Source organism: Malania oleifera, chromosome 4, assembly GCF_029873635.1.
Source record: "Malania oleifera isolate guangnan ecotype guangnan chromosome 4, ASM2987363v1, whole genome shotgun sequence".
Classification (NCBI taxonomy): domain Eukaryota; kingdom Viridiplantae; phylum Streptophyta; class Magnoliopsida; order Santalales; family Ximeniaceae; genus Malania; species Malania oleifera.
Window position 1 is genome coordinate 115,055,842 of NC_080420.1, and position 26,230 is coordinate 115,082,071.

General features: G+C 36.8%; 1 protein-coding gene across 1 annotated transcript in view; it reads left to right on the forward strand.

Moving 5' to 3' along the window:
• LOC131152683 (DNA polymerase zeta catalytic subunit) overlaps nt 1–26,230 on the forward strand; it is a 94,872-nt gene that overhangs the window by 67,441 nt on the left and 1,201 nt on the right. Inside the window, exons 17-23 of the mRNA XM_058104484.1 lie at nt 10,313–10,904; nt 11,562–11,708; nt 19,531–19,806; nt 20,772–20,879; nt 21,933–22,138; nt 22,436–22,739; nt 22,920–23,537. Of these exons, the coding sequence (XP_057960467.1) occupies nt 10,313–10,904; nt 11,562–11,708; nt 19,531–19,806; nt 20,772–20,879; nt 21,933–22,138; nt 22,436–22,739; nt 22,920–23,537 (2,251 nt within the window). The remainder of the gene's footprint in view (nt 1–10,312; nt 10,905–11,561; nt 11,709–19,530; nt 19,807–20,771; nt 20,880–21,932; nt 22,139–22,435; nt 22,740–22,919; nt 23,538–26,230) is intronic.

Consider the following 26,230-nt stretch of genomic DNA (forward strand, 5'->3'; position numbering starts at 1 on the left):
CTAACGTGGAAATTAACCCAGCAATTTTTTTATTAGATCTGTAAAACCTTCCACTTTGAGCCACGTGTTTAAAGCAAAAAGGTGTGGACCACACTTAACTCCACCAATGTAAAGGAGGATGGGGTGGTGAACAGAAATAGGACATGAGAAATTTTTGAACTACTTTTGGAAAATTCTCTTCCCAATGGATGACAGTGAAAGCCAGCTGTTTTTAGAGGGAGGGTGAGATTATCTGAGATTCGACTGAGCAACATTCTGTCAGAAGGAGATCGATGAGGGAATTGGTCTTCAAGAAATTCAAGAATGCCCTTGAGCAAGCGATTCTTGAGAAAACCCCACTTATTTCAAGAGAATAAAGCATCATGCTGATGTCACCTCACAAAACCCATGGGACATACCCGTTGACTTAATTCCAGAGTCCATCCATGGAAATTCCTTTGTGGGCCCTTCCTTGGTCCGTAGATCCCAGAGAACATCTATGTAAATTATCTTCTATGGATCTGAACATGGAAGTGATAGAGAAGCCCCCCACTAACTAACACCACATCATCTCTCCATAGAATGATAATACTTCCTGCATTTCCCACCCAGCAGGAAGAGAAGTCCATTTGCAGGATCTGAAGCCCATATACTATCAAATGAGTCCATCGATGATCTCCATTTTGGTCTCCTGCAGACAACTGATGTCTCCTTTTCTTTCCCTGAGGAATGTCTCTGCCAAGTTTTCTTGTTCTGATCATATAAGCTGTAGGCTTTCTCATCAAATCCTTTGAAAGTCACTGCTGTAATTTCACTCACCATTCTTACTTTCCTAAGCAACCACTTTGAAGTCTGCTTTTTGAACAGTTTATCTGTCTGGATCGAAGGTCAGTAGCTCTTCCAAAGCAGGATATTGTTTGGCCGAAGGGCAATTATCTTGATTAAGAGAATTCAGTTTACAGGAAAAATTGCTAGAGAGAGTGAAACTCCTTTGATCTGAGGAAGAATGTTGTTCGAATCACTGGCTTCCCATCAAATAAGTCTTGTTATCTTGATAATCGACATATTCCCATTTGGTTTGAGACTCACTCAGTTCATAGCATGGCATTGATTCTTGTTGACCTGCTGAAGCCTATCTTAATTTCTAGTATGTGGTTATCAACTGAAATTTGAATCTCTGCTGCCCTTCCTTTTGTTCTGTCCTCGATGGTAATGCTTGAGCCACAAGAACCCCTCAACTTGGGTAAATAACTTCAGGGGAGTGACTACCCTTGGGCTGTCAGGAGTGATATCAATCAGAAATGGGCCATGCGAAAAGACCAGCCTGCTCCTTCATAAAATCTCCAAGTGGGCTTGGGTTGATAGAAGAAGAGCTAGTCAAGCAGCTTGCTTTTAGAGTCCAAGATTCCGCCCGAATTCATTAAAGCTATTAGCCACTAAAACTTGGGCCTCATAGCCGTACCCAGCCCAGGAGTTTGAAAAAAAATTCAGAATTATTGGAATCCAGTTGTGTGCCGCTGGGTTTCTCAATCTTCACCTGAGAGAGAATCAAGCTGGTAGGGGCCCCTCTGTTCCTGCTACTGGGCTTATGATGTCATGGGCCTGCAAAATTCCACATCTGTCCCTCTTAAGACAAAATAGTATGACAGGATCATTTTTCTTCCATTTTATGAACCAGGGATCCTACTCACAAGAGGGAGAGACTTGGAAGCATCAACCCTGTCTACTTGCTATTGAATGGAGGTCTTCTTTAGATGAAGGATAGGGAGGGACACCTAGAAGTACCGGCTCCCTCTACCTACTTGCTACTGAATACTATTTTTCTTGTGTTCTTTCCCTTGACTTTGAGTTGTAATGCATAATTTACAAACTACATGATTTGTTGTAATTATAACCAGGTCTGATCCCAAGCATGGGTCAACTTATGCTTATGCTTAAGACTGTTACAGCCTGTCTTCAAGAGTACTGTAAATCTACTAAGTGTTAAAAAAAAAAAAAAAAAAAAATCATACAAATTTTGGAATCATCAAAATTTCACGAAATATATGAATCAATGATTAAGAATACATGAACACATTGATATGTAAGGGTGGCAAAACGGGCGACCCGTGACCCGCCTGTTCTAACCGGGTTCGGATTAATACAAGATGACCCGTTTATAAACGGGTTAACCCCATCCCGACCCATTTATTAAATGGGTTAGACGGATTGGATCGGGCCACCCCGCCGGGTGGCCCGTTTTTCCAGCCCTGAAACGCTCAAGTGCAAATAGTAATTGAACTCCATCCCAGCCACATAGAAAGAAGAAAGGCGCAGATGAGGAGACCCTTGATTAGTTATCACCCATAGCAGGCGCAGACGGGGAGACCCATACTTGATTAATTACCACCCGTAGCCTGCATTGGTTCCGCTCATTGAAGCATTGAAACAGGTAAATAAGTATATATATATATATATATTTATTTATTTATATGGCGGGGAGGTGAGATGCATGGTATGGGTGCTAGCTGGCTTGTTTGATTTTCATGACGACTCAGCTGCATGCTGGGGTAGTGGGTTAGATTTGCGCATGCTCCTGTTAGATATTGTTGATCCTGCAGGCTGCAATGCAGCTTTGAGTTTGTTGCCATTACTTTTAAGTAAAAGGGCAGTGGGTTAGATCCTGCATGCTGAAAAGTCGTCTTTGACACCATTCCTAATCCATTTTAGTTCTTTTCATCACATCTCCGCCTTCGTCTTCTTTCTATCCCGTATGTTGGTTGTTGTGGACCTTCCTCTTCTTCCCGATCCCTCCCACCGCACCGCCACCATCAACCCCCCTTAGCTCTGTTCTTCACTAATGTCACAAAAGTGGCGGCAGGAGGATACCAGGGTTTGATCTGAAGGCAGCACTACTCCTGAGGACAAGCGTAGAACTGTAGAAGGTTTCCTAGGTCAGGGTGCTGAAGTGTAGAACCTGCTTCAAGGTGCTGAAGCAGGTTCACCATCTGATTCGTCCGAAGTTCTTCGAAGGAGCAGAGGTCTGATTCATCCAAACTCCGAAGGGCAGCAGCCAGCAAGGGTTGAAGGAGTGTTTTATTTAAAAAATAAAAATAAATAATTTGTGTCATTTTATATGAATTGTTTAAAAAATTTCTAAATAAATAAATTATTTTTTAAACAAGTTACCCTTTTATTAAACGGGCAAGTTTGGGTTTATATATTAGTTACCTGTTAATAAACAGGTTAACCCGAACCCGTTTAACTCCCACCCGTTTACGACCTGCCCGAACCCAACCCGTTAACCCGTTTTGCCACCCCCATTTATATGTCAATATTCAAACATGTTCACAATACAAGCACAATATTCATATCTGAAATTCTTACGTGATCTTAAATTTTGATTAGGTGTTAGTTTCCAGTGCATAGATGTGCACAGATTTTGAAATGGGTATTGTTTTTTTTATTTTTTATTTTAAGATAACTAGATATAAGCATTGCTACTTGGTCTTTTTGAGGATTTCATAAGGCCCCTTGCCCTCCTTGAGGGCATTATTGTTTCCTTTGGATATCGTTCAGTTTGGTTTTGTCGATGATGTCATTTTGGTGTCATCTTTGCTTCTTGTTCAATGTTGCTTATTGCTGTAGAACAAGAAAGAGATTGAAAATGCAAAGAGGAAAGAAAGGAACGTGAGGACTGTGGAGAGGCAAAAAATTAGGGCATTAAGTAGGCCTTAACTTATTGGTAAAAACTTTTCTCCAGTAAGGAAATTACTAGAAAAATAGGGAATGAATTAATATTAATAATTGTTGTGTGTGCCTATGGTACGTGTGCAAGCAGATAGTGCTAGGATCTTTATCATTTGTCCTTTGTTCTGGTTAAGATGTTGATTAAAATGAATGACCTAACTTGAAGATAGATCCCTCCCTCTATTTATAATACAAATTAAATACATTTTGATGACAATATTACCCTTACTAACTCTCACTAATTAACATACTAGCGTACATAATAATAATAATAATAATACTGGAAGACATAAATAACCTCTAACACTCCCCCTCAAGTTGAAGCATAAATGCCTTATGCTCCTAGCTTGTTACAAATAAATTTAACGTGAGCACCCCACAACGCTTTGGTAAAAAAATCAACAAGCTACATATCTAACTTCACATAAGTCGTAGTAATAAGCTTCTTCACAAGCTTCTCCCGAACAAAGTGGCAACCAATTTCAATGTGCTTCGCTCGCTTATGAAAGACCGGGTTAGAGGCAATATGTAGAGTAGTTTGATTGTCACACATCTGCTTCATAGGCTGAGAATGAGAAATACCCAATTCTCCCAACACATTCTTTAACCAGATAAGTTCACAAGCAGTGTGATTCATAGCTCTATATTCTAATTCAGCACTTGACCTGGCAACCACAGTTTGTTTTTCACTCTTCCAAGGAACCAAATTACCACCAACCAAGATATAGTACCTAGTTGTGGATCTCCGGTCAGTCCAATCTATATTTGTATATCCATGGATATAAGTCTGACCCTGATCACGATATAAAAGACCTCTCTCGGGTGCACCTTGGAGATATCTCTAGATGCAAATTACTATGTCCCAATGACTTGTCCTCGGAGAATCTAGAAATTGACTTACAACACTTGTTGCAAAAGATATATCCGGTTAAGTGACTGTGAGCTAATTCAACTTTCTAAAAAGTCTTCAATATTGTCCAGGATTTGGTAGCAAATCACCTGTATTCGGCACTAACTTGTTGTTAGGATCCATGGGTGTATCAACTGGTTTAGATCTGAACAATCTAGTTCATCCAATAGATCAAGAACATACTTCCTCTATTACAAAACAGTTCTGATATGATATCTAGATACTTCTACCCAAGAAATATTTTAACGACCCCAAATCTTTTATTTGAAACTTAGTCTATCGAAAAAGTTTGAGACTCTAAATGCCTTTATCATCATCAATGAGTCTTTTCCTTTGTTGGGGCAAGGACATAAAAGTATAATTTGGAAGATTAGGCAAGGGAAGAGACTCTTTGAGCTCAAGAGCACTCAGGGACTGGGTGTAGTTAGGTGTAGGCTCGAAGAATGTAACATCGGCAAAAACAAAGAAGTGATGCAACATAGGATTATAATAATGATACCCCTTTTGAGTATATGTGTAGCCCAGAAAGACTCATTTTATAGCACGAGGATCCAACATATCCAACATATCCACCCTAGGAGTTAGTTGATGAACAAAGGACACACACCCAAATATAAGAGGGAGAGAAAATAAAGATGAATTAGGAAAGAGAATGGAGTAGGGAACTTTACCACTGAGAATAGAGGATGGCATCTTGTTGATCAGATAACAAGCAACAAGTACATCATCACCCCAAAACACTTTAGGTACATGCATTTGATAAAGTGAGGATTGTAGTGATTTCAAGAATATGTCTATTTTTCCTTGCTGCAACCCCATTTTGTTGTGGAGTGTGGGTGCAGGATGATTGATGAACAATACCAAATTGAGTCATATAAGTAGTGAATTGTGCACTGAAATACTCTTTAGCATTATTACTTTGAAGTATTTGAACTAGCAAACCAAATTGATTCTTTATTTCATAACAAAAGGCACAAAATACATGAAATAACTCGGAACAATCTTTTATTAAATATTACCAAGTCATTCTTGAATAATCACCCACAAAGGTTACGCAGTACCAAAACCCAACTTGGACACAACCCTAATAGTACCCCAAACATCATAATGAACTAACATAAAAGGGCTTGCAGCCCGTTTATTGACTTGGGAAGCGAAAGGAAGACGAGGGTGCTTTCCCAAATAACAAAACTCACAATCAAGATTAGACATAGAACTGAAACTAGGAAGAAGACATTTTAACTGTTCCAATGAAGGATGACCAAGGTGACAATGAATTTGGAAGGGTGTGACAGCAGCAGCGCAGGCGGTAGAAGGAGATAGCAGCTCAAAGTGATAAGAGTCCACCAGCTTCACTCCCTCCGCCAATTATCTTCCTCGTCTTCAAATCCTGAATAACCACAAAATTAGGGATGAATGTCATTGAACAATTCATAGATTTAGTAATTTTGCTAATGGACATAAGATTGAAAGGAAATTTGGGGATATATAAAACCAAAGGAAGAGAAATAGAAGAAGTGGGATTTACAGTCCCAACTCCCTTGACTACAATTGTGTATCCATTAATAAGAGTCACACAAGGCAATTTGCAGGATATTGAAGAGTGGAGAAGAAGCTAGGTATACCTGTGATATGATCAGCGGCAGTGGAGTCTACGACCCAAGGACTAGGATGAGAACTAATGGATGACAAGCATACTGTGGGATTACCTGTTTGGGCAAGAGATGCAATGGGAAGAAAAGCTTGGTGTGATGCTTGATACTGCTGGAACTTGGAATACTTTTCCTCTGACATGGATACAGTACGTTGCCCCCCGCTCGGCCCCAAAGGTGAGGAGTCGGTGGTGGCTGCATTGGCTGCCCTCAAAGGTGTGAAGTCAATGGTGGCTGCATTGGCAATTCATGAAGGTCTACCATGGAGATCCCAACACTGCTCAATAGTATGATTACTCCATCCATAATGAGTGCACTTGCAAGGAGTACCTCTTCCATGTCCGTCTCTACCACCACAACCACTCGAACCACTTCGATAACTTTTGCGGTTGTTTGGTAGAAAACTAGAATCTCCCTTTGTAGCAAATGCTGTTTCTCAGAGCTAGATGCAAGAGCAGGAGAATGTGTGCTAAAGGAAGCATGAAGGACACGAGAATAAACATTGGAAAATGATGGCAGCTCGACACTACTAAGTATCTAGGACCGGACTACCTCAAATTTGGGTCTCAAGCCTGCTAGGACATGAAGGACTGTCATTTGCTCCCTCTGCTTCTGCATCTCACGAACGTCGGCAGTTATAGGCTGCATAACGTTAAGCTCCTCATGAATACGCTTCATCTCTCCAAAATAATCTGCAATACTCCTATCTCGTTGTAACTGAACGTACTCCTGGGATTAATCATACAGGCTTGTAATGTTACTAGAGTATAAAAATTTGACATAATCCCAAATCTCCTTGCACATATCCAGATGCATACACATCCGTGCAATCTATGGCTCCATCAAATTCCATAAGAGGGAAACAATCCAGACATCTTCTTGAACCCACATGTCTTTTCTCTTCTCATTAGAAGGATCAGATTGGAGCAAGTGGTCAGATTTTCCTAATTTTGCTAAATAAACCAACAGCTTTAGACTATTGAACATAGCTCTTTCCCCTACTTTTGGGTTGTTACCTGTGGCAGCGATGTAGGAAACAAGTTTTTGGGATTCATAGATTCCATCCCAACACTCACAACTCAGCAGCCACACCAATGTCAAACAAGAAGAACAATCAAAACTAATCTGGACAATCACAAACTATGTTAAGCACCGACACAACCACAGGCAAGGTGAACAACTCACCAACAGATATAACACTGCCATAGCCTCAGAACTGGACGTACGAATGCTGCCACTGCTCCAAAAAACTCACAAAGAAGCCTTCACAAACCCTGAATAGAGATTAATGGAGTACCGCTAGTGCATGGTTGAAAAAGGTTTGATTTTTGAGCAAGAAAAAGGCCCAGCAGCTTGATAATATCGTCTAGAGAAGGAATCAGAGCATGGCAGTGGGGAAAAAAAAGTGGCCAAAAACTCACTCACGCGCTGGAGTGTGGGGTCGGCACTTCCGGAATTTGGCTTGTGCGTGGGGGCGCATGGGAGCTCCTTCAAAATGGGGTTTTGGGGGGTTCTGTTTCTGGGCATATAGTTGGTTTTGTGAAATAATGAGGGGTGGAGGTGGACCTGGGAAGGACAGCTGCAGGAATGGCTTTTCCAGCGACGGCTAAGGGGAATAGGGTTTAGGTTGGATTACGCTTTGATACCATGTTAAGATTTTGATTAAAATGAATGACCTAACTTGAAGATAGGTCTCTCCCTCTATTTATAATACAAATTAAATACATTCTACTGACAATAATTACTAACTCTCACTAATTAACATACTAGCACACTTAATAATAATAATAATACTAAAAGACTTCCTCTAACAGTTCTTTCTACTGCTATTCCTTTGTATTAAATTTTCACTAATTTGACAAAAAAAAAAGAAAAAGAATCATCTCACATTATAAGACAAAGCAAAATAAATAGAAAGACAGACTACATTGAGGCTCCTACTAGGTCTAGGGCAGGTGGTGTAACATATGCAGCCTTGCCCCTGTCAAGGTCCTATCTGTGGATAGGCTACTTCCACTACTCAAACCTGAGAAACCTAGGTCACATTGGAGCAACCTTTTCAATAGGCCTGGAGAGGGATCCGTGCAACAAAGGAAAAGAGGAAGCTTTGTTTCTCACTCTCGCAATTTTCTGGTGTGCTTGGGGAGAGAGGAGCTTAAGGGTTTTAAAAAATTCAATCTCGACGCTTCAGTTCAGCAGAGCTGTGGTTTACTGCCACTACTAGTTGGCATAGTGCACTTGTTGCAAATGAGTTCAATGTAATTTTTTATTTTTATGACACCGTACAGGGTGATTGATTTACTGTGCTACGGTTTAGCATCCCCTTGATGCCCTTTTAATGCATACCTTTTTTTCTGATCAGGAAAAAAAAAAAATGTGGTAAGGGCTGCCCTTCAGAAGTAAAAGAAATGTGAACATGAAGCCTCATAGCTGTTTTCAATAATTTTGAATGCCCTTATTTTTAGCTGCTATGAACCAAAAAAATCACAATAATAGTAAAATAATAACGTATTAAATGCTGGTAAAATCATGGTTTTAAAACAGTCTGCATACAGGTGTGGTGTAATAGTGGTGGCCATTGCAGACGTTACATAATACGTGCTGGGCATTTTGTCCATGAATTCATTTTTTTTGTGTTAGCAACCTTGTTAAAAACATATAGATTTACATGTTTTGATCCCTGAATCCTATAATTAATGCTTTAAATGTTTTTTAGTAAACTTTAATCAATATAAATGCTACATATACTGCAAGTAGTGGATGTCATGTTGGTTGCCTTAGTTGCTATTGGCGAGAAGAAGCATGCATTTGCTACTTATCAACACTTTATGTATTATAAGTTAAAACTAAGAAATCATAAATGTAAATAAAAATAAAATATGGTATGCCATCTTTTGTACTCTTTTAGTCTTAAATGGAATTTTTGTCATCCAAAAGAAAATATAGAATGTTCATATGTTAAACAATTGCATAGCAATAGAATGTAATTTTTCACCAAATTAAAGTTTACTAAAAAACATTTACTTTATATTGAAAGAACTTAGAATACGAACATATGCAACATAATGTTTTTAGTAAATTTTTTAATCAATTTAAACATAACATGTACTACAAGTATTTGATGTCATCTTGGTTACTTTTTTTGTTTTTTAAACTAAGAAATCATAAATATAAATAAAAATAAAATATAAGATTCCATCTTTTAGACTCTTTTAGTCTTAAATGGAATTTTTGTTATTCAAAAGAAAATACAGAATGTTCATATGTTAAACAACTGCATAGCAATAGAACTTATTTTGTCACCAAATTAGGCATCCGAAAAATATAGAAAAAAAAAAAAGTGAAAGGACTTAGAATACAATCATATGTAATTTAATGGGAGAAAAGTGGGTTTATTTGAATGCTAGTTATTAAAAACTCCATGCTAAATGTCAAGGAAAATAAACCAACTCAAAAATTGAGTTTCTAAGCTTCAATAAAGGGAAAGAAGAAGAAAAAATAGATAAAAAAGACTCAAAAACTTATTTTAGTCATTCACAGCCAGTCTAATGCAGTAACGGCCCATTACAGTCGTTGCAGTACTGTAACAGCCATTATGATTTTGAATCAAAGGGCCTCCAAGATATCAGCTTGTAATGGTCTTGGAAGTCACCAATAGCCATTAAGTAATGGTCATTATGCACCAATTTTTTAAACTACCTTACAATAATATTGAATCATACTTGACTGTGAAACTAGTTGAAAAAGCATTTTCTGGTTGATGATATAAAGCATATCTATTTTTTTACTATGTTATCTCTCTCTCTCTCTCTCTCTCCGAGTGTGTGTGCCTTGCTCTCTATCTAATGTGTATCTAGCCTTTTGGATTCGCATTCAGTTTTTTCTATGAATTTATATGGTAGGTTGTATTGGTTAGACTGTTACAGCTAATGCCCTTGTTAATCTCATGTCTTATGTTCCCACCCCCCCACCCCCCCCCAAAAAAAAAAAAAATTTTGGAGCAAATTATTGTCTTCTTCGCCTCATGCTATGCTACTTGCAGAAATCACCATGGGATATCTGGTTGCAAGGTGTTGGTCTCCTCTGAAGAGAAGCATTTACTTAAAAACTTTCTGAAGATCATTCATTCCTTTGATCCAGATATTTTATTAGGTTGGGATATCCAAGGAGGATCCCTTGGGTTTTTAGCTGAAAGGGCAGCACATCTTGGCATTGATTTACTTAATGACATATCCCGGACACCATCTGAAATCAAGGCAGTTTCTGGAGATTCAGAAATTCCCAGTAAAGGAACACTAGATAATATTCCCCCTGAATCTTTACCTGCTGATTCCATCCTACTTGAAGATGCAATAATTGAAGATGAATGGGGTCGTACTCATGCCAGTGGTATCCATGTTGGTGGCAGGGTCGTACTTAATGTTTGGCGACTAATGCGTAGTGAAGTTAAGCTCAATATGTACACCATTGAAGCTGTAGCTGAAGCTGTTCTAAGACGAAAGGTTCCATTGATCAATTATAGGGTGTTGACAAAATGGTATTCAAGTGGTCCTGGACAGGCAAGATATCGATGTATTGAGTATGCTATACAGAGATCAAAATTGAACCTTCAGATAATGAATAAACTTGATATGGTATGTCACATGTCCATTGGGATAGCTGCAACTTAGAATTCATTAAATAATGCTACCCTTTTCTTTCCAAACATTGGGATGGCATGCTGATTCTTTCTTTTTCGTTCCTCTTTCCCTTCCTTTCTCTGTTGGGATGTGAGAGTTGGGAAGTTTTGGTGGTTCTAGTAGTTTGATGTGCATTTTTAATGTGCCTGGGTAGCCATAGGGTGGATAAAACTGGCTAATTCAACGTATTACCAGGATGCTTATGCTGTCCTACACGTAATTTGGTAGATTTTGGATGACCGAACACCGTGGCTTGCCCAATTGACGTGGAAATAATGCATGTGATCCCTGATTTTCTTTGTCATAGCTTGCTTTGGTGCAAATATGACAACAATATGCATACTAATTGCTAGCGTATGTTCATATTATTTTTTTTTTCATGCTTTAATTGGTTTCTCCATTTTTTAGGATTTCAATGTCAGACATGTCAAACAATTTTTTGAATTTATAATGATTTCAATAGTTAAAATTGTTCTTCTCTTGGGGAAAAATACTGGAACTCTTAAATCCTCAAATTCAGTGATGAAAAGTTAAAAGTATTTATATACTGTGTTCGTTCTTTTGATTTTCATTTTACATTTTTATTTTTTCTTTTCTTGATGTGTGCTGCAGATAAACAGAACATCAGAACTTGCTCGTGTTTTTGGTATTGACTTTTTCTCAGTTCTCTCTCGGGGTTCACAATACCGTGTCGAATCTATGTTACTGAGATTGGCACATACGCAAAACTATCTAGCCATATCTCCTGGGAGACAACAGGTTTTCCCAAATCACCTTGCTTGTTTATCATATTATGTTCGGGCTGTTTTATTATTTATTACGTTAATTTTTTTTCTTTTCCACTTATTTTTTTATAATTCTTTCATTTCCGTCCAATTTTCAGCTGAAAGTTTGATGCTGACTATGGTCACTAATTTTTCAGTAGAACATGCTCCCTATCAAACTGTGGGCTTATCTTTTCTAATTTTACTTTGGGATTATTGGATGCAAAAAAGGACAAGTTGGCGATTATTGAATCTACAATATTGCCATCTTTATCTCTTAAGTCTTAACTGTTTTTGCGACGTTTGGTGCTTTTCCTGCTGTGTTTGTGATCTATGAAATACACAAGGGTCTGCTTGGTATCATTTCTATGCAATGAAGAAATAGATTATGAAAACCCATTTGTTTACTTTGCCATTTTTCTATTTCTGTTGGTAGTTTCAGCTGTTTGCAGAAAAAACTGAACCAAATTTTATGGATTTTAGTTGTTTTGGCAACCTATTACTAGAATACTTTAGTATTCAAAATTGACTTTCGTGGATTATCATTCATTTTATACATAATTTTTAATGAAATTTAAAATAAAATGACCATATGAATTTAAAATATTATTTAAATAAAAAAATATACATAAAATTTTCAAAAAAATAAAAAAAATAAGCCATTTAGAAAATATTTTTACTATTTTTCAACCATCATTTACAATAGATTGTTGTAAAGTGATTTTTTAAATATAATAATTAAGTAAAACAATTATGTTACTTTTTATTTTTATTATATAATTTAATTTGTATTCTTTTTTATTTTTATTGTTTTAATCACATTTTATTGTTATTTGATTCAAGGAAAAAAATAAGCATTTGTTCAATGAAATTTTGATTTTGTTTCTATTTTAGAAATGTTAACCCAAAGTTGCTGGTTTCGATTTTTCAGTTTATGTTTCTGATTTTTAGTTTTTGTTTCTATTTTCGTTTTCAGAATTTTGACAATGATACCAAATGGTTTATAAGGTATTTGGTTGTTATCAAATTGCAGTTGTTATCTTGCAACATTCCCTCAAGCTTCCCAAACCCCTAACTTTCCAACTTGGCATCTTTGTCTAGACACCTTACTACCTCCACAGCTCGTGTTTCCTGCCTCCATAATTGACCAAGTAGGCCAATCTTTGCTATCCTTCTCCATTCTCTTTATTTATTATTATTATTTTTTTTACGCTCATAGGTTCTTGGAGAGACAACAACCTTCAAAGATTGACCTTGGAGGCATTTTGCTCTTTGATATAGGGGTTTGGAAAGGAGAAGGACAGAAAGGCTTTGTGGCAATGTTAGATTACGGCTATCTTCGTGTATTTGGTTGGAGAGAAAGGCCAATATTTTTAAGAATTTGGATACCCCTGTCAACTTGCTTTGAATTAGGGGGGTGTTTCTTGCTTCACTTTGGGTTTTGGCTCAAGGTTTCTTTCAGAATCTGCCTTTGGCGAATTTATAGCAGGACTGGGTTTCTTTGTTCGAGTAGAGCTGATTTGTAATATTTGCTTTATGGATTTTTTATTTTGCTCCTTTTCTTTTGTTTTGGGATGATGTTGTATATTCCTGAAGGATTTTTTAGAAGAAGAATAACCATTTTTATTTAATTTCAAGAGACACAATTACAAGATAAATAGTAGAGGAAGGCCACCAAATTAGGAAGGCCACAAAATCAGCAAATCGAATCACCACAAAATCAGCAAATCAAATCAGCAGATCTCTAGGCTAGAAAACAAGAAACTGAAACTATTAGAAACTGAAATAGTAATTTCAGAATTTAAAAAATAGAATTCCCTAATTTATTCCCTAGAAATTTGACACCCCCCTCAAGTTGGAGCGTAGGTATCTATCATAACCAACTTGCTTACAAAGAGCTCAAAACTAGGTCTGAAAAGTCCTTTGGTGAAGATATCGACTATTTGTTTAGTAGGAACAAAAGGCATGCAAACAACTCCACTATCAATCTTCTCTTTTATGAAGTGTCTGTCAATCTCTACATGCTTCATGCGGTCATGTTGTACTAGATTTTGAGCAATACTTATGGCAGCTTTGTTGTCACAATACTTCATTGGCATGTTCACTAGCATCCGCAAATCTTCAAGAATTCTCTTTTCAGCCGTAGCATCTCACAAACTCCGTTAGCCATAGCCCTACACTCTGCCTCGGCACTACTCCTTGCAACCACATTCTATTTCTTGCTTCGCCATGTGACCATATTTCCCCAGACATAAGTACAGTATCCTAATATGGATCTCCTGTCAAAAACTGAGTTTCCCCAATCTGCATGTATGCCTCTATGTTCTGCTATGTGATCTTCCGGAAGAGTAAACCCTTGCCTGGTGTACTTTTCAAGTATCTGAGAATCCAATAAATTGCATAAACTGGCTTACCAAACTCACAGCAAAAGCAATATCGGGCCGTGTATGTGATAATTAAATTAAATTTCCCACCAAATTTTGATACCGAGTTGTATTCACTGGATCATCTTCCTTGTCATCTCCAAGTTTCTAATTGGGATCTATTGGAGTGTTTGCTGGCCTACAACCGCTCATCCCAGTCTTCTTAAGGAGGTCAAGGACATGCTTCCATTGGGAGACAACAATCCCTTTCTTCGACCGAGCAACCTCCATTCCAATTAAATACCTCAAAGATCCTAAGTCCTTGATCTCAAATGTTGATGAGAGGGAATTCTTCAATCGATTGATCTCAAGTACGTCAGCTCCAGTGAGAATTATATCATCTACATACACAATCATCGCTATCTTCCCATCCTGTGAATGTCAAACATCGTATGATCACCTTGCCCTTGAGTATACCCCTGACTTTTAATAGATTGAGTGAATTTCTCAAACCAGGCTCTTGGTGACTGTTTTAACCCATATAAGGACTTCTTTAGTTTACACACCTTTGTGCCAAACTTTTCACCAAATCCTGGAGGTGCATCCATGTACACTTCTTCCTCTAAGTCTCCATTAAGAAATGCATTTTTTGTGTACAACTATTGCAGAGGCCAGTCACGATTAGCTGCAAGTGACAAAAGAACTCTTACAGAGTTTAGCTTTGCAACTGGGGCGAATGTCTTTAAGTGATCAATGTCATAGATCTGAGTGAATCCCTTGGCGACCAATCGAGTTTATACCGTTCTAGAGAACCATCAGATTTATACTTGACTGTAAACACCCATTTGCACCCTACAGTTGTCTTTCCTCTTGGTAGATCAACTAACTCCCACGTGCCATTTTTTTCAAGAGCTTTCATCTCCTCGAAGACAGCCTCCTTCCACTTAGGAAGTTTCAGAGCCTCCTACACTGTATTAGGAATCTCTATACAAGACAATTGTGAGGTAAAAGCATGAAAAATAGGTAAGAGATTTTCATATGACACATAATTGGACAATGGTTGTTGGGTGCAAGACCTCACACCCTTTTGAACAGCAATGGGAAGTTCAGAATCATCGAACTCAGGATTGGAACCAGACTCGAGTTCAGAACTAGAGGACTCAGAACTTGCAGATGAAATGGACTGAACATGAGGTAAAGGCTCAGTGAGGACATTACTTGGATGGTTTACGAATTCTAGATAGTGTAAAGGATTGGAAGACCCTTTCTTTCAAGTTGTCCTCTGTCGTGAGTAGACAATGTCAAATGGTACCAACGCTTTGGTGTTTTTTTTTGTTTCTCCTTTGTTAGTCATTATAGGATCATGAACACCATGAGATGGCACTGTAGGAAGACTTGCCTTTTCAGTATCAAAAAACTTGACTCACTTTTCCCTAGTATAACAAAGCTTGGGTTTTCAGGTTGAATAATCAAAGTTGGAGAAGGCTCATTTTGCAAGTCTTCAGTTTGGAAAAAATAATAAAATACAGCCGAATCTTTGTTTTGGTCCCCCCCCCCCCCCTTCTTTTTCCGAAGATGAGGCGTAAAATAGGGATGTAATTCAAAGAATGTAACATCCACGGTAACAAACATTTTTTTGGAATTGGGCTCAAAACATTTATACCCCTTTTGAGTGGGAGCATAACCAACAAACACACATTTTGTGGCTCCGGGTTCAAGTTTTCCTTGATTATGACTATGAATATGAACAAAAGTGGTACAACCAAATATCTTTAGTGGTAAAGAAGAAGACTGCCGATTTGTTGGATAAAACTTATGAAAAACATCAAAAGGTGTTTCAAAGCTTAAAACCTTATTAGGCGTTCTATTTCTGAGATATGTAGTAGTAAGAACAGCTTCACCCCAATCATATTTAGGTACCTTATTGGTAAAAAGCAATGCCCAATCTACTTCCAATAAGTGTTTGTTTTTTCTTTCAGCCAACCCATTTTGTTGCGGAGTGTCGACACAAGCGCTTTTATGGTCAATTCCTTTTTCAAGAAAAAAATTGGCCCAAAATGTTTTTGAAATATTCTCGACCATTATCACTCCGCAATATTTGAATATTTTTTTGAAATTGCATTTGTCCCGTAGTGTAAAAATGTTTGAAAATTGTTTCTACTTCAGATTTTTACTTTATCAAATAAACCCAACTTAATCTTGTGTGATCATCAATAAAGGTCACAAACCATTTTTTGCTGGAATACATAGATGTTCTACATGGGCCCCAGATATCACTATGAACCACAGTAAATGGTGAAGTTGGTTTGTAGGGTTGGGTAGAAAAGGATTCATGATGATGTTTAGTAAACTGACAAAGGTCACATTGAAAAGGAGATGGACTTTTATTCCAAAATAAATTGGGAAACAAGTATTTTAAATATTGAAAACTAGGATGGCCTAACCTATAATGCCATAACATGATATCATTATCTTTGAGAACAGAAACAGAATTTAAGCAAGTACTTTGACATTGTCTACTCGAGTTAGGTCCATCATCAAAATAATAGAGTCCATCTTTTTCCTTAGCACTGCCAATCATCCTCCCTGTGGTCAATTCCTAAAACTCACAATAAGAAGAGTAGAAATTAGCTTGATATTGATGATCAGAGGTAATTTACTGATGGACAACAAATTGCAAGACAAATTTGGAACGTGGAGCACATCATGGAGAGTTAACAACGAAGTGAGTTTGATAGTTCCCATCTCGGCAATTACCGAGAGTGAACCATCTGCAATTTTGACCTTTTTATTGCCTGCACATGGACTATAGGATGAGAACAATTTGGAGCAACCAGTCATATGATCAGTTGCACCATAATCAATTATCCAAGAATGAACAGAATTAGGAATAACACCTAAAAATGCAGTAGCAAGAGAGTTACCCTTCTGTACTGAAGAACAAGATGGAGTTAAGGACAGTTTTGGAGATTGAAACAATTTGTACACGTGCTCTAATTGCTCCTTGGTAAAAGGGACTGCATCTGAGTTGGTAGAAGGCTCTTAGTCTCTTCAGCAGTGGCTTGGTAGGCGTGACTGTCACGTTTGAATTTTGGCTTCCAATTTGCTGGTTTACCATGAAACTTCCGACACGTCTCCTTCGTGTGCCACGGTTTTTTGCAATGCTCGCACCATGGTTTCTTACGCCCATTGAGTTTTGTAACTATGAGATAAAGTGCTGAATTCTGGGAATAGTAATCAGCAGATACAGACTTGGGAGGATTGGGTGGAATGGTTTCGGAAGCACCAGAAGAGCCGGTAGGATTTCTTTGGGTGCCGGTCATCGCCGACTTATACGACATCATTAGAAGAAAAGAGCACAAGGCTCTAATACCATGAAGGATTTTTTAGAAGAAGAATAACTGTTCTTATTTAATTTCAAGAGACACAATTACAAGATAAATAGTAGAGGAAGGCCACCAAATTAGGAAGGCCACAAAATCAGCAAATCAAATCAGCAGATCTCTTGGCTAGAAAACAAGAAACTGAAATTACTAGAAACTGAAATAGTAATTTCAGATTTTAAAAAATAGAATTTCCTAATTTATTCCCTAGAAATCCAATACTTCCTTTGTTAGATTACCACTTTACCTAAAAGCTTAAGCTGTTAGGCTATGGACCAACAATGTGTATCAAGCTTTAACACTCCCCTGCACATGCAGCCCGACAGCACGTGGAGAAATACACACACAATAGATAACACCCATTACAGGGAATATAATAAACTTTTTTTAAACACCACATAATAAATGTGGGCAACGAGATTAGAACCAGGACCTCCTACCATATTAGATTCCCACTTTACCTGAAAGTTTAAGCTGTTAGGTTGGGGGCCAACAATTTTTATCAAGCTTTAACATCCCTATTTTTCTTCTTTTTCTTGTTGTATTCTCTCTCTCTCTCTCTCTCTCTCTCTAAATTTTATTAAAATAAAATTACAGTTGTGGAACAAATATTTGCTGATTGTTGGACATTTTACCATTTATTAATGTTCATTGAACTCGAAAATAAATGACATTCAAAAATCATTTCTTTCTCCTCTTCCCCCTCGTTATTTTTCCTTTTTTTTTTTCAAGCAAATCTTTTGGTGTTATTTAGACACAGGTCTGCATTTAGTACTAAAAAAAATTTTCCTCCAAAAAGGATTTGCTGAAGAAATTTATGTTGCTTACTCATGGATATGAGCATTGATATGCTGGGAATCATAGAATAGGACAGTCACAGGATACACTGGGAACCTTTATCAGATTCAAATGATAGAAAATCTGCATTCAAAGGTTCCTAGTATGCATCAAAATCTATGACAGAAGTTTGCAGTATGCAGCTAATGCAAGCTAGCTGGACTGTCAATTTAGCATCTGAAATTGATAAAAGGTATGCTAGATTGTGAATGCAATCAGTGTTAGAAATGTGTCCCAGAAGGGCCCTAGAAGCATCAGGGTCTATTGTGGATGGTGCTTGCCCATAGAAATGTTCATGCACTTAAAAAAGAAGAAAAATATGACAAAACACCAGCACTAAGTTTTAACTCATATTCAGCAAAACTGGAAACCTTGTTCTTATGCGCTTTATTTTGTTGCCAAGAGGTCATCTCGTTTATTCACTCTCTTAATAAAATCTTCTTTTCATATAAAAACGGATAAAATCCCATCACTGAGCTGTCATTTAAGTTAAAATCTGTGACGTGTAAGGTGTTTTTCTTTTCAGGGAATCTCTGCTCCATATGTTTTACTGGTAAATGGACTAGTTAATTGGTGCATAGTTTTGTATTGGCACTTTTTTAGTAAACAATTCTTGTGTTCTCCTTTAATGCATATATTTTGACTAACAAAATATGCACCAAGAGTCATGGAACAATGTGTAAAGAATCATGGTGAACACGAATTTATTTCCTGATGTGCTTATGTTTAAATGGATGGTTTTGGATAAAAAAAATTGAACTTAGCTGCATTTTCTGACTGCTGGTAATTGCTTCAATTATTTGCCGTGATTCACACCCACACCTCCTGCTTTTCTCCTCTTCTAACTTACAGCTTTTAGAGACCGCATTTGCTCCTTTAACTGCCATTGGGAGCTGTGTGGATTGACATTATATCAGAGTCCTAATGTCCTTGCATCTTTTCTCAGTCTTCGCTATGTTTTTTGACAGATTTACATATGCTGCCATTTTACATTTATTTTCCCTTTTATCTAAATGATAAATATAATATTTCTAGTGATACACAGCTTTTTACCTCATGGTTATGATATTAGTTACTAAATGATGCATGTTCATTCTCTTGGTAAGATTTGATCATTTGAAAATATTGATTGGTTTCTTTTTTTTAACTCTTGTTCATTTGTACTTCTTCCTACCATGCACCCAACAATTGGATCTTGTGAATGACAGAATACCATGCCAATTTTCTCATTTAGGTTGCCTCTCAACCTGCAATGGAGTGTCTGCCTCTTGTAATGGAGCCGGAATCTGGTTTTTATGCGGATCCAGTTGTTGTTTTGGATTTTCAATCTCTTTATCCATCAATGATAATTGCATACAACCTCTGCTTTTGTACGTGCCTTGGGAAAATTCTGTCCTCTAAGCCAGATACACTTGGTGTCAGTTCATTTGCTCTGGATCCATCCATTTTGCGAAGTCTAAGACAGAAAATATTGCTAACTCCAAATGGTGTGATGTATGTGCCTTCAAAGGTGATCTTCCCTCAGAAACTTTGAGCTCTTCAATGCATCTTATTATGTGTACTGCATACACTATATATTGAGAATGCATTGTGCGGAGTATGTTGTCAACTTTATTGTCAATAATCTTGAATGACAATCAAAGTGTCACTTGGATTACTTTTATTTAGTTTTATATCAAATTATTGCTCCCATGGTTTACAGTATTGGAACGGTTAAGGCACAGGGTATACCCAGATTATTCTAGAAAAGGGACTAAATTGATTGTGCATGAAGGTTTACACTTGTTCTTAAACATTAATCCATTTGTTTCTGTGTGTGTTTGTGTGTGTTGTCTACATATCCTTGTAAATTGGCATTGGTTTATCTCTTCTTTGGTTCTAGAAGATTGCCTTGATTCCTGTCAACTTTATGATAGTCTCTTTTTCTTTTTTTTTTTCTGTTTTCTATTAACAACTTTTTGAATTCTACTTAATTGTTTTTCATTTTTTGGTCCTGTTCGGGACATATCTCCCCTGGCGCACTGCAAATTGAATTTAGTTTCAAATTTGAGCCTATTATGATAAATTTTATTTGCTTGTTTTCATATAATTAGATACTATTTTATAATTCAAAGATGAATGCCAAATGTAGCAAACTGATCTGTAAAATCAAAATTTGATAGTACTGTACTTGCACTTATACTGAGGATAGAATTTCGTTATTGCTGCATATAAGACAATTGTTTTCTTATTGACAGCAAAAGGTGTGTCTAGTTCTCCAGCTTCTATAGTTTGATTCTTCTAAGGTGTTGGACACATTTTTTGCCATCATAAGTTTTCCTTTTTTTACAATTTTATATAAAAATATATTTCCATGAGAAAATTGTCAATAATACTTCAAATATGTTATTATGTGCTAGCTGGAAGTAACACTATTACATGCTCTGTGAGTGATGCTGCTTGTCATATTCATGTGCTATCTGTGCTATGCTACAGGTTTGTAAGGGCATACTACCACGATTGTTGGAGGAAATACTATCAACTAGGATAATGGTGAAACAAGCAATGAAGAAATTGACTCCTTCACAACAAGTTCTTTACAGGGTGTGGCTTTACTTTAGGAACAGTGCTCAATTTATTTTTACATTTTCAACAAATTGTTTTCATTTTTCTTTGTTTAGTATTCATGCATCATAAGGTGTTTGCTTAATGTAGATTGTCGTGTGATCCATCATAAATGTTAAAGCTTGATATACATTATTTGCCCACAACCTATCAGCTTAAGCCTTTAGGTAAAGTAGTGTTCTAACATGGTATCAAAGTTGGTTACCAAGAGGTCTCGGGTTCTAGTTTTGTTGCCCACGTTTATTATGTGGTGTTTAAAACAATAATTGTATTCCTTTTAACGGGTGTGTGTTTATCTCTTCATGTGATGTTGGGCTACATGTGTGGGGGAGTGTTAAAAAGCTTGATATACATTGTTGGCCCACAACCTATCAGCTTAAGCTTTTAGGTAAAGTGGTACTCTAACAATAAATTGTTATTGAGCTATACTAAACTCCTCTTCTTGAGCTCTGTGCATTTAATAATTGTTTTGTTAAACTGCCATTTGTCTCCAAAAGCTTAAGCTGTAGGGAATGGACCAATGATGTAGATCATGCTAACATCCCCTTACTGTTGTACAGGAAAAAGGTAGACCCAAATAAAAAATTTAGTAGCAACTTCAGCTAGGTTCAACCCCTAGAGCTCCAGAGAACAAGGCTTCTAATACTATGTCACTACCACTTGGTCCCAAAAGATTAAGATATTAGGGACTGGTCCAATAATGTATCAGGTTAACAATAGGATGGGTACGCATTGCGAATTCTATGATTGCTGCTGAATAAAATTGGCATAGTGCGCGTGCGCACACAGAGAAGGGGGAAAAAAATGTCATCAAGACCCTTCTTTCCTGCTTGCAAACCCAATGAGAAAAAAAAAGCCAAAAGTGATGAGACTTGACAACCAAGTCACCCACTCAGTCACATGCCAAGGGATGGAACAGTTCTAGAACTGTAGCTTGTAGGTGCGTACATTGTTGCATACACACACAATGTGTTTATATGCAGACTCTGTTTGTTTAGAATATTGAATTAGTTCTCATATTCCTCCTTTCAGATATTAAATGCTAGGCAGCTTGCTTTGAAACTGATAGCAAATGTAACCTATGGCTATACTGCTGCTGGATTTAGTGGTCGCATGCCTTGTGCTGAGCTTGCTGATAGTATTGTTCAATGTGGACGTAGAACACTGGAAAATGCTATTTCATTTGTAAATGCACACGATAAGTGGAAAGCTAGAGTTATTTATGGTGATACTGACAGGTATACCCTCAATTTCCATATGCTTTTAAGGGAAAACTAAATTTCTGTACATCAAGAAAATATTCTATGATATTTATAGCATTACATGTTGCTTTCGTGGAAGGTATTTTAGAAACAAACTGCATTCTTGGGTAATTTTCTGGTTGGTAATATTGACTGACAAGCCAACTTCTTTACATTCATAGACTGGGTTATTATGTCGTATTGTGCTCAAATTAGATTATTGCGTTCACTTTTTTCCAATTGCTGCCTAATTATTGTGAAATTTCCATATTAAATTGCTTTATTTTTTTGCAGCATGTTTGTGCTCCTTAAAGGACGCACTGTTAAAGAAGCATTCCAAATTGGACAAGAAATTGCATCTGAAGTAACAACAATGAATCCAAATCCAGTCACGTTAAAAATGGAGAAAGTCTATCAACCATGCATTCTAGTTACTAAGAAGCGCTATGTTGGATACAGTTATGAGAGCCCTGACCAATTAGAACCTGTGTTTGATGCTAAGGGTATTGAGACAGTTCGTAGAGATACATGTAGTGCTGTAGCCAAGATGATGGAGCAGTCTTTGAGACTGTTTTTTGAATATCAAGACCTTTTAAAGGTAGACAATTAATATTCTTTCACTTTTACATAATTTTGACCACTGCAGAGAGCTTGTGTAAAAGTTGGATTCTCTGATGATTAATAGGTCTCCCTCCATTTTCCTTTAAAAATTTCAAGAATCTGACCATATATTGATAATGTTTCTTCAGGTGATTCTTTTGATTTTTTTTTTTTACAGGTTAAGTCATACTTGCAGCGTCAATGGACTCGGATTCTGTCTGGCAGGGTGTCTCTTCAGGATTTTGTTTTTGCAAAGGAGGTCCGCTTAGGTGCCTATAGTACTAGGGCTTCTTCATCCCTCCCACCAGCAGCAATTGTGGCCATGAAAGCTATGAGAGTTGATCCCAGGGCAGAACCACGGTATGCTGAGCGAATACCATATGTTGTAATCCATGGTGAGCCTGGGGCTCGCCTAGTGGACATGGTTGTGGACCCATTGGATCTTTTGTCGATTGATTCCCCCTTTAGATTAAATGATTTATATTACATCAACAAACAAATAATTCCAGCATTGCAGCGGATATTTGGACTTGTTGGGAATGACTTAAACCAGTGGTTTTTGGAGATGCCCCGTCCAATTGGGGAATCTTTGGCTAAACGCCACTTTTATGCCCCAAACCTACAGCGAACAAGAATTGATTATTATTATCTCTCAAAGCACTGTGTCCTTTGTGGTGAGTTGGTTCATGCATCTGCGCATCTATGCAATAAATGTTCCAACAAAGGAATTGCTGTTGCTGCAGCTGTGACTGGAAGAACTTCAAAATTGGAGAGGGAGATGCAGCACCTTGCCGCTGTAAGTGTTGTGATCATTTTCATCAATTATGAAAGATTCCTACAATTCAATGCTAGCTGTACTCTGTAGTTTGTCTTAGGGGCCATTTCACAAAATTATGTATTAAGTGCTGAAATACTAAATTAGGCTTTGAATTTTTTGAACCGATTAAGAGCAGATTGAACCCCTTAATGCTGAAAAATATAAGTTTGGTAAATTCTGTACATATGAATATGAAAAATTTTAAAAATAAATTATAAATTATAAATATTGGACTCAAATGAAATTACCAAAATTGAACTAAAAAATTGCTTGCATTCTTCAAGTTGAAAAGGTTTCAATAAATAACAATTAAATTCATCAACTCTTTTGGTTATCAATGTGGTTGCATGGAGGGCTTTTGTCTTCACTCTCTTCAATCTCAAAATGAAATCAAGCACGCAATGCTTCATATTTTCCAAATTAAGAATAAGAATATTGGGATCTAAACCTCCAAGTCACAACAGCATCACTAAAAAGGCAAGCTCCAATTACAAGTACTGAACATTAATTTCAACTTTTTCCTGAAATTTATACCCACCATGCGCTAGGTTATGCCTGAAGTTTTCCTGGAATGATGGTGACAAAATCCTCACATCCTTGATGCCGCTTATCACCGATGAGCGGACAGATGTGGACTGCAACCTTTACACAGCAATCCTCTGTAGCTTCCATAGGAAGCAGATTGCTTCCCCAAAGAGAGAAAGAGAAAGAGAAAGAAATGAGAACAACAGTGAGTTGAGAGTGGAAGACCACAATTTCCTCAGAAAATTGTTCTTATTATGTGAAAATTTGAGAATCTCTCTCAGAATGGCATTCAGCAACAAAATTGTTCCTGACCAAATAGCAGGAATTGAGAGGACATTCAGAGATGTAAACAAACATTACAATCTCTTAATTTGGAGTTCGTTCAGTGAACCAGTTCTATTTAGAGCCCTACTAAGTGCAAAAAAACACCTCCTTAATCCTGTTGTCTTAATACTCTGGTCTCCTGTGCTGTTTTGTTTTGACTCAAAAAATAAAAAAATCTTTCTTCATGCTGGATTTTGAGCCAAGAGTATCTACAGACTGTAGTTTGTCTTGGTTTTCAATCCTGTTTACTTAAAACTTTGGTGCATTGTTATTCTGACTTCAAAAATATTTGAGAAAAAGAAAAATAAAAAAAGTTCTTGCTTCATGCTAGAAGTTTGCTTAAAGTTGGATGTAATCAGGTGAGAGTTTATAGTTACAGTAGGGTTGATTTACTGATTGATGCTGGACCAACTTCTGAAAAATTAAATTCTTAATTCCAGACTCAATAAAAACTAATGCATGGGGCCTGTTATAGGCTTACCGTACCTGGAAGAGTAGGAACCTATGTTTGGAAACCTTAAGCTAAAATATTAATTTCCTAAATAATAATACCCAAGAATTTTAAGAAGATAACCTAGAATCTTAAGGGTATTACTATTACCTAAATAAGGAATAATACCCAAGAATTTTAAGAAGATAACCTAGAATCTTAAGGGTATTACTATTACCTAAATAAGGAACATGAAAATAAAACAAGAATACTAATTGTCCTGTTTGCACATATGACCACTGGTCCTGGAAGATCAGTCAACTGATCTACTAAAAATTGGAAGCATTACTTTAGCTTCTTTTGGATGACTGATCCTGGTGACTAGTTATCCTATCAGTGCTAGTTAACTGCTCTATCAGCAGCATTCTATTTCATTTTAGGCAATCCTTGCAGTTCTGGACTCTTGATTTTTGCAAGTTACATCTCCATAAGTGAAGGAATGATCTCTAGGGTTTTGAGAACATCTTCAAGAGCAAGAGGCCAAGGAAATGCCTTAGAGACCCTTGGAATTCCTTGAAGCATTTCCTCAATAAGTGTTGAGAGTGACTTGTTCTCTGGTAGGGTCTCTTTGAGATCAAAGTCTCAAATTATCACGAACTTGTTGAAATTTCACACAACACCCTTGAAATCGAAATGGTGGTAAATTTCTTTCTTCTGAAATTTCCTTCTTAAATTCAACAAATCAATCTAAATTTAACAAAAATCTTGAAAAATTAGCAAAAATTGTCAAAAATCTGAACATGGAACAAAATTTCCTTGAAACTGAAACTTGAGACTCAAGTGCTTGAAGTTTAAGAAAGGTTTGATGATCTTGAAAAGCCTTCAACTGTATTCTAAAACATTTCAGACACATAAGGGCCATTCTTATAAGCCGTCTCTACTTGAAACTGTATTTATTCATTCAAGAGCTTACCCATATTGAGTTGTAGCTTCACCTTCTTTTTTCTTTTTGGCTGGCAACTTCATCTTCTAGACATCAACTTAATAATACATGCACATTTATATTTTTAATCTTTGTTCATTTTTTTAACCAATAATTTTAATGTGGTTATCAATGATATAGGGTATTTGTTCTGCTAGTAATAAATTTATTAGTTTATTAGATAATTTGATGTATTTATATTATTATGTTTTTTAATAGTTTCTGAAGTTTCATAGAAAAAATATCCATGTTTTACTATAATTTTCGTTGTTTTCAGGAAATAAAAATCAAAAATAAAAATTGGCATTGAAATTTTCATCCTTTTTTTTTTTTTTAGAGTTTGAAATGTGGAAATCTTAATTGAAATTTAAATTAAAAACCTTGTTTTGGATCAACGTAGGGCAAATATTG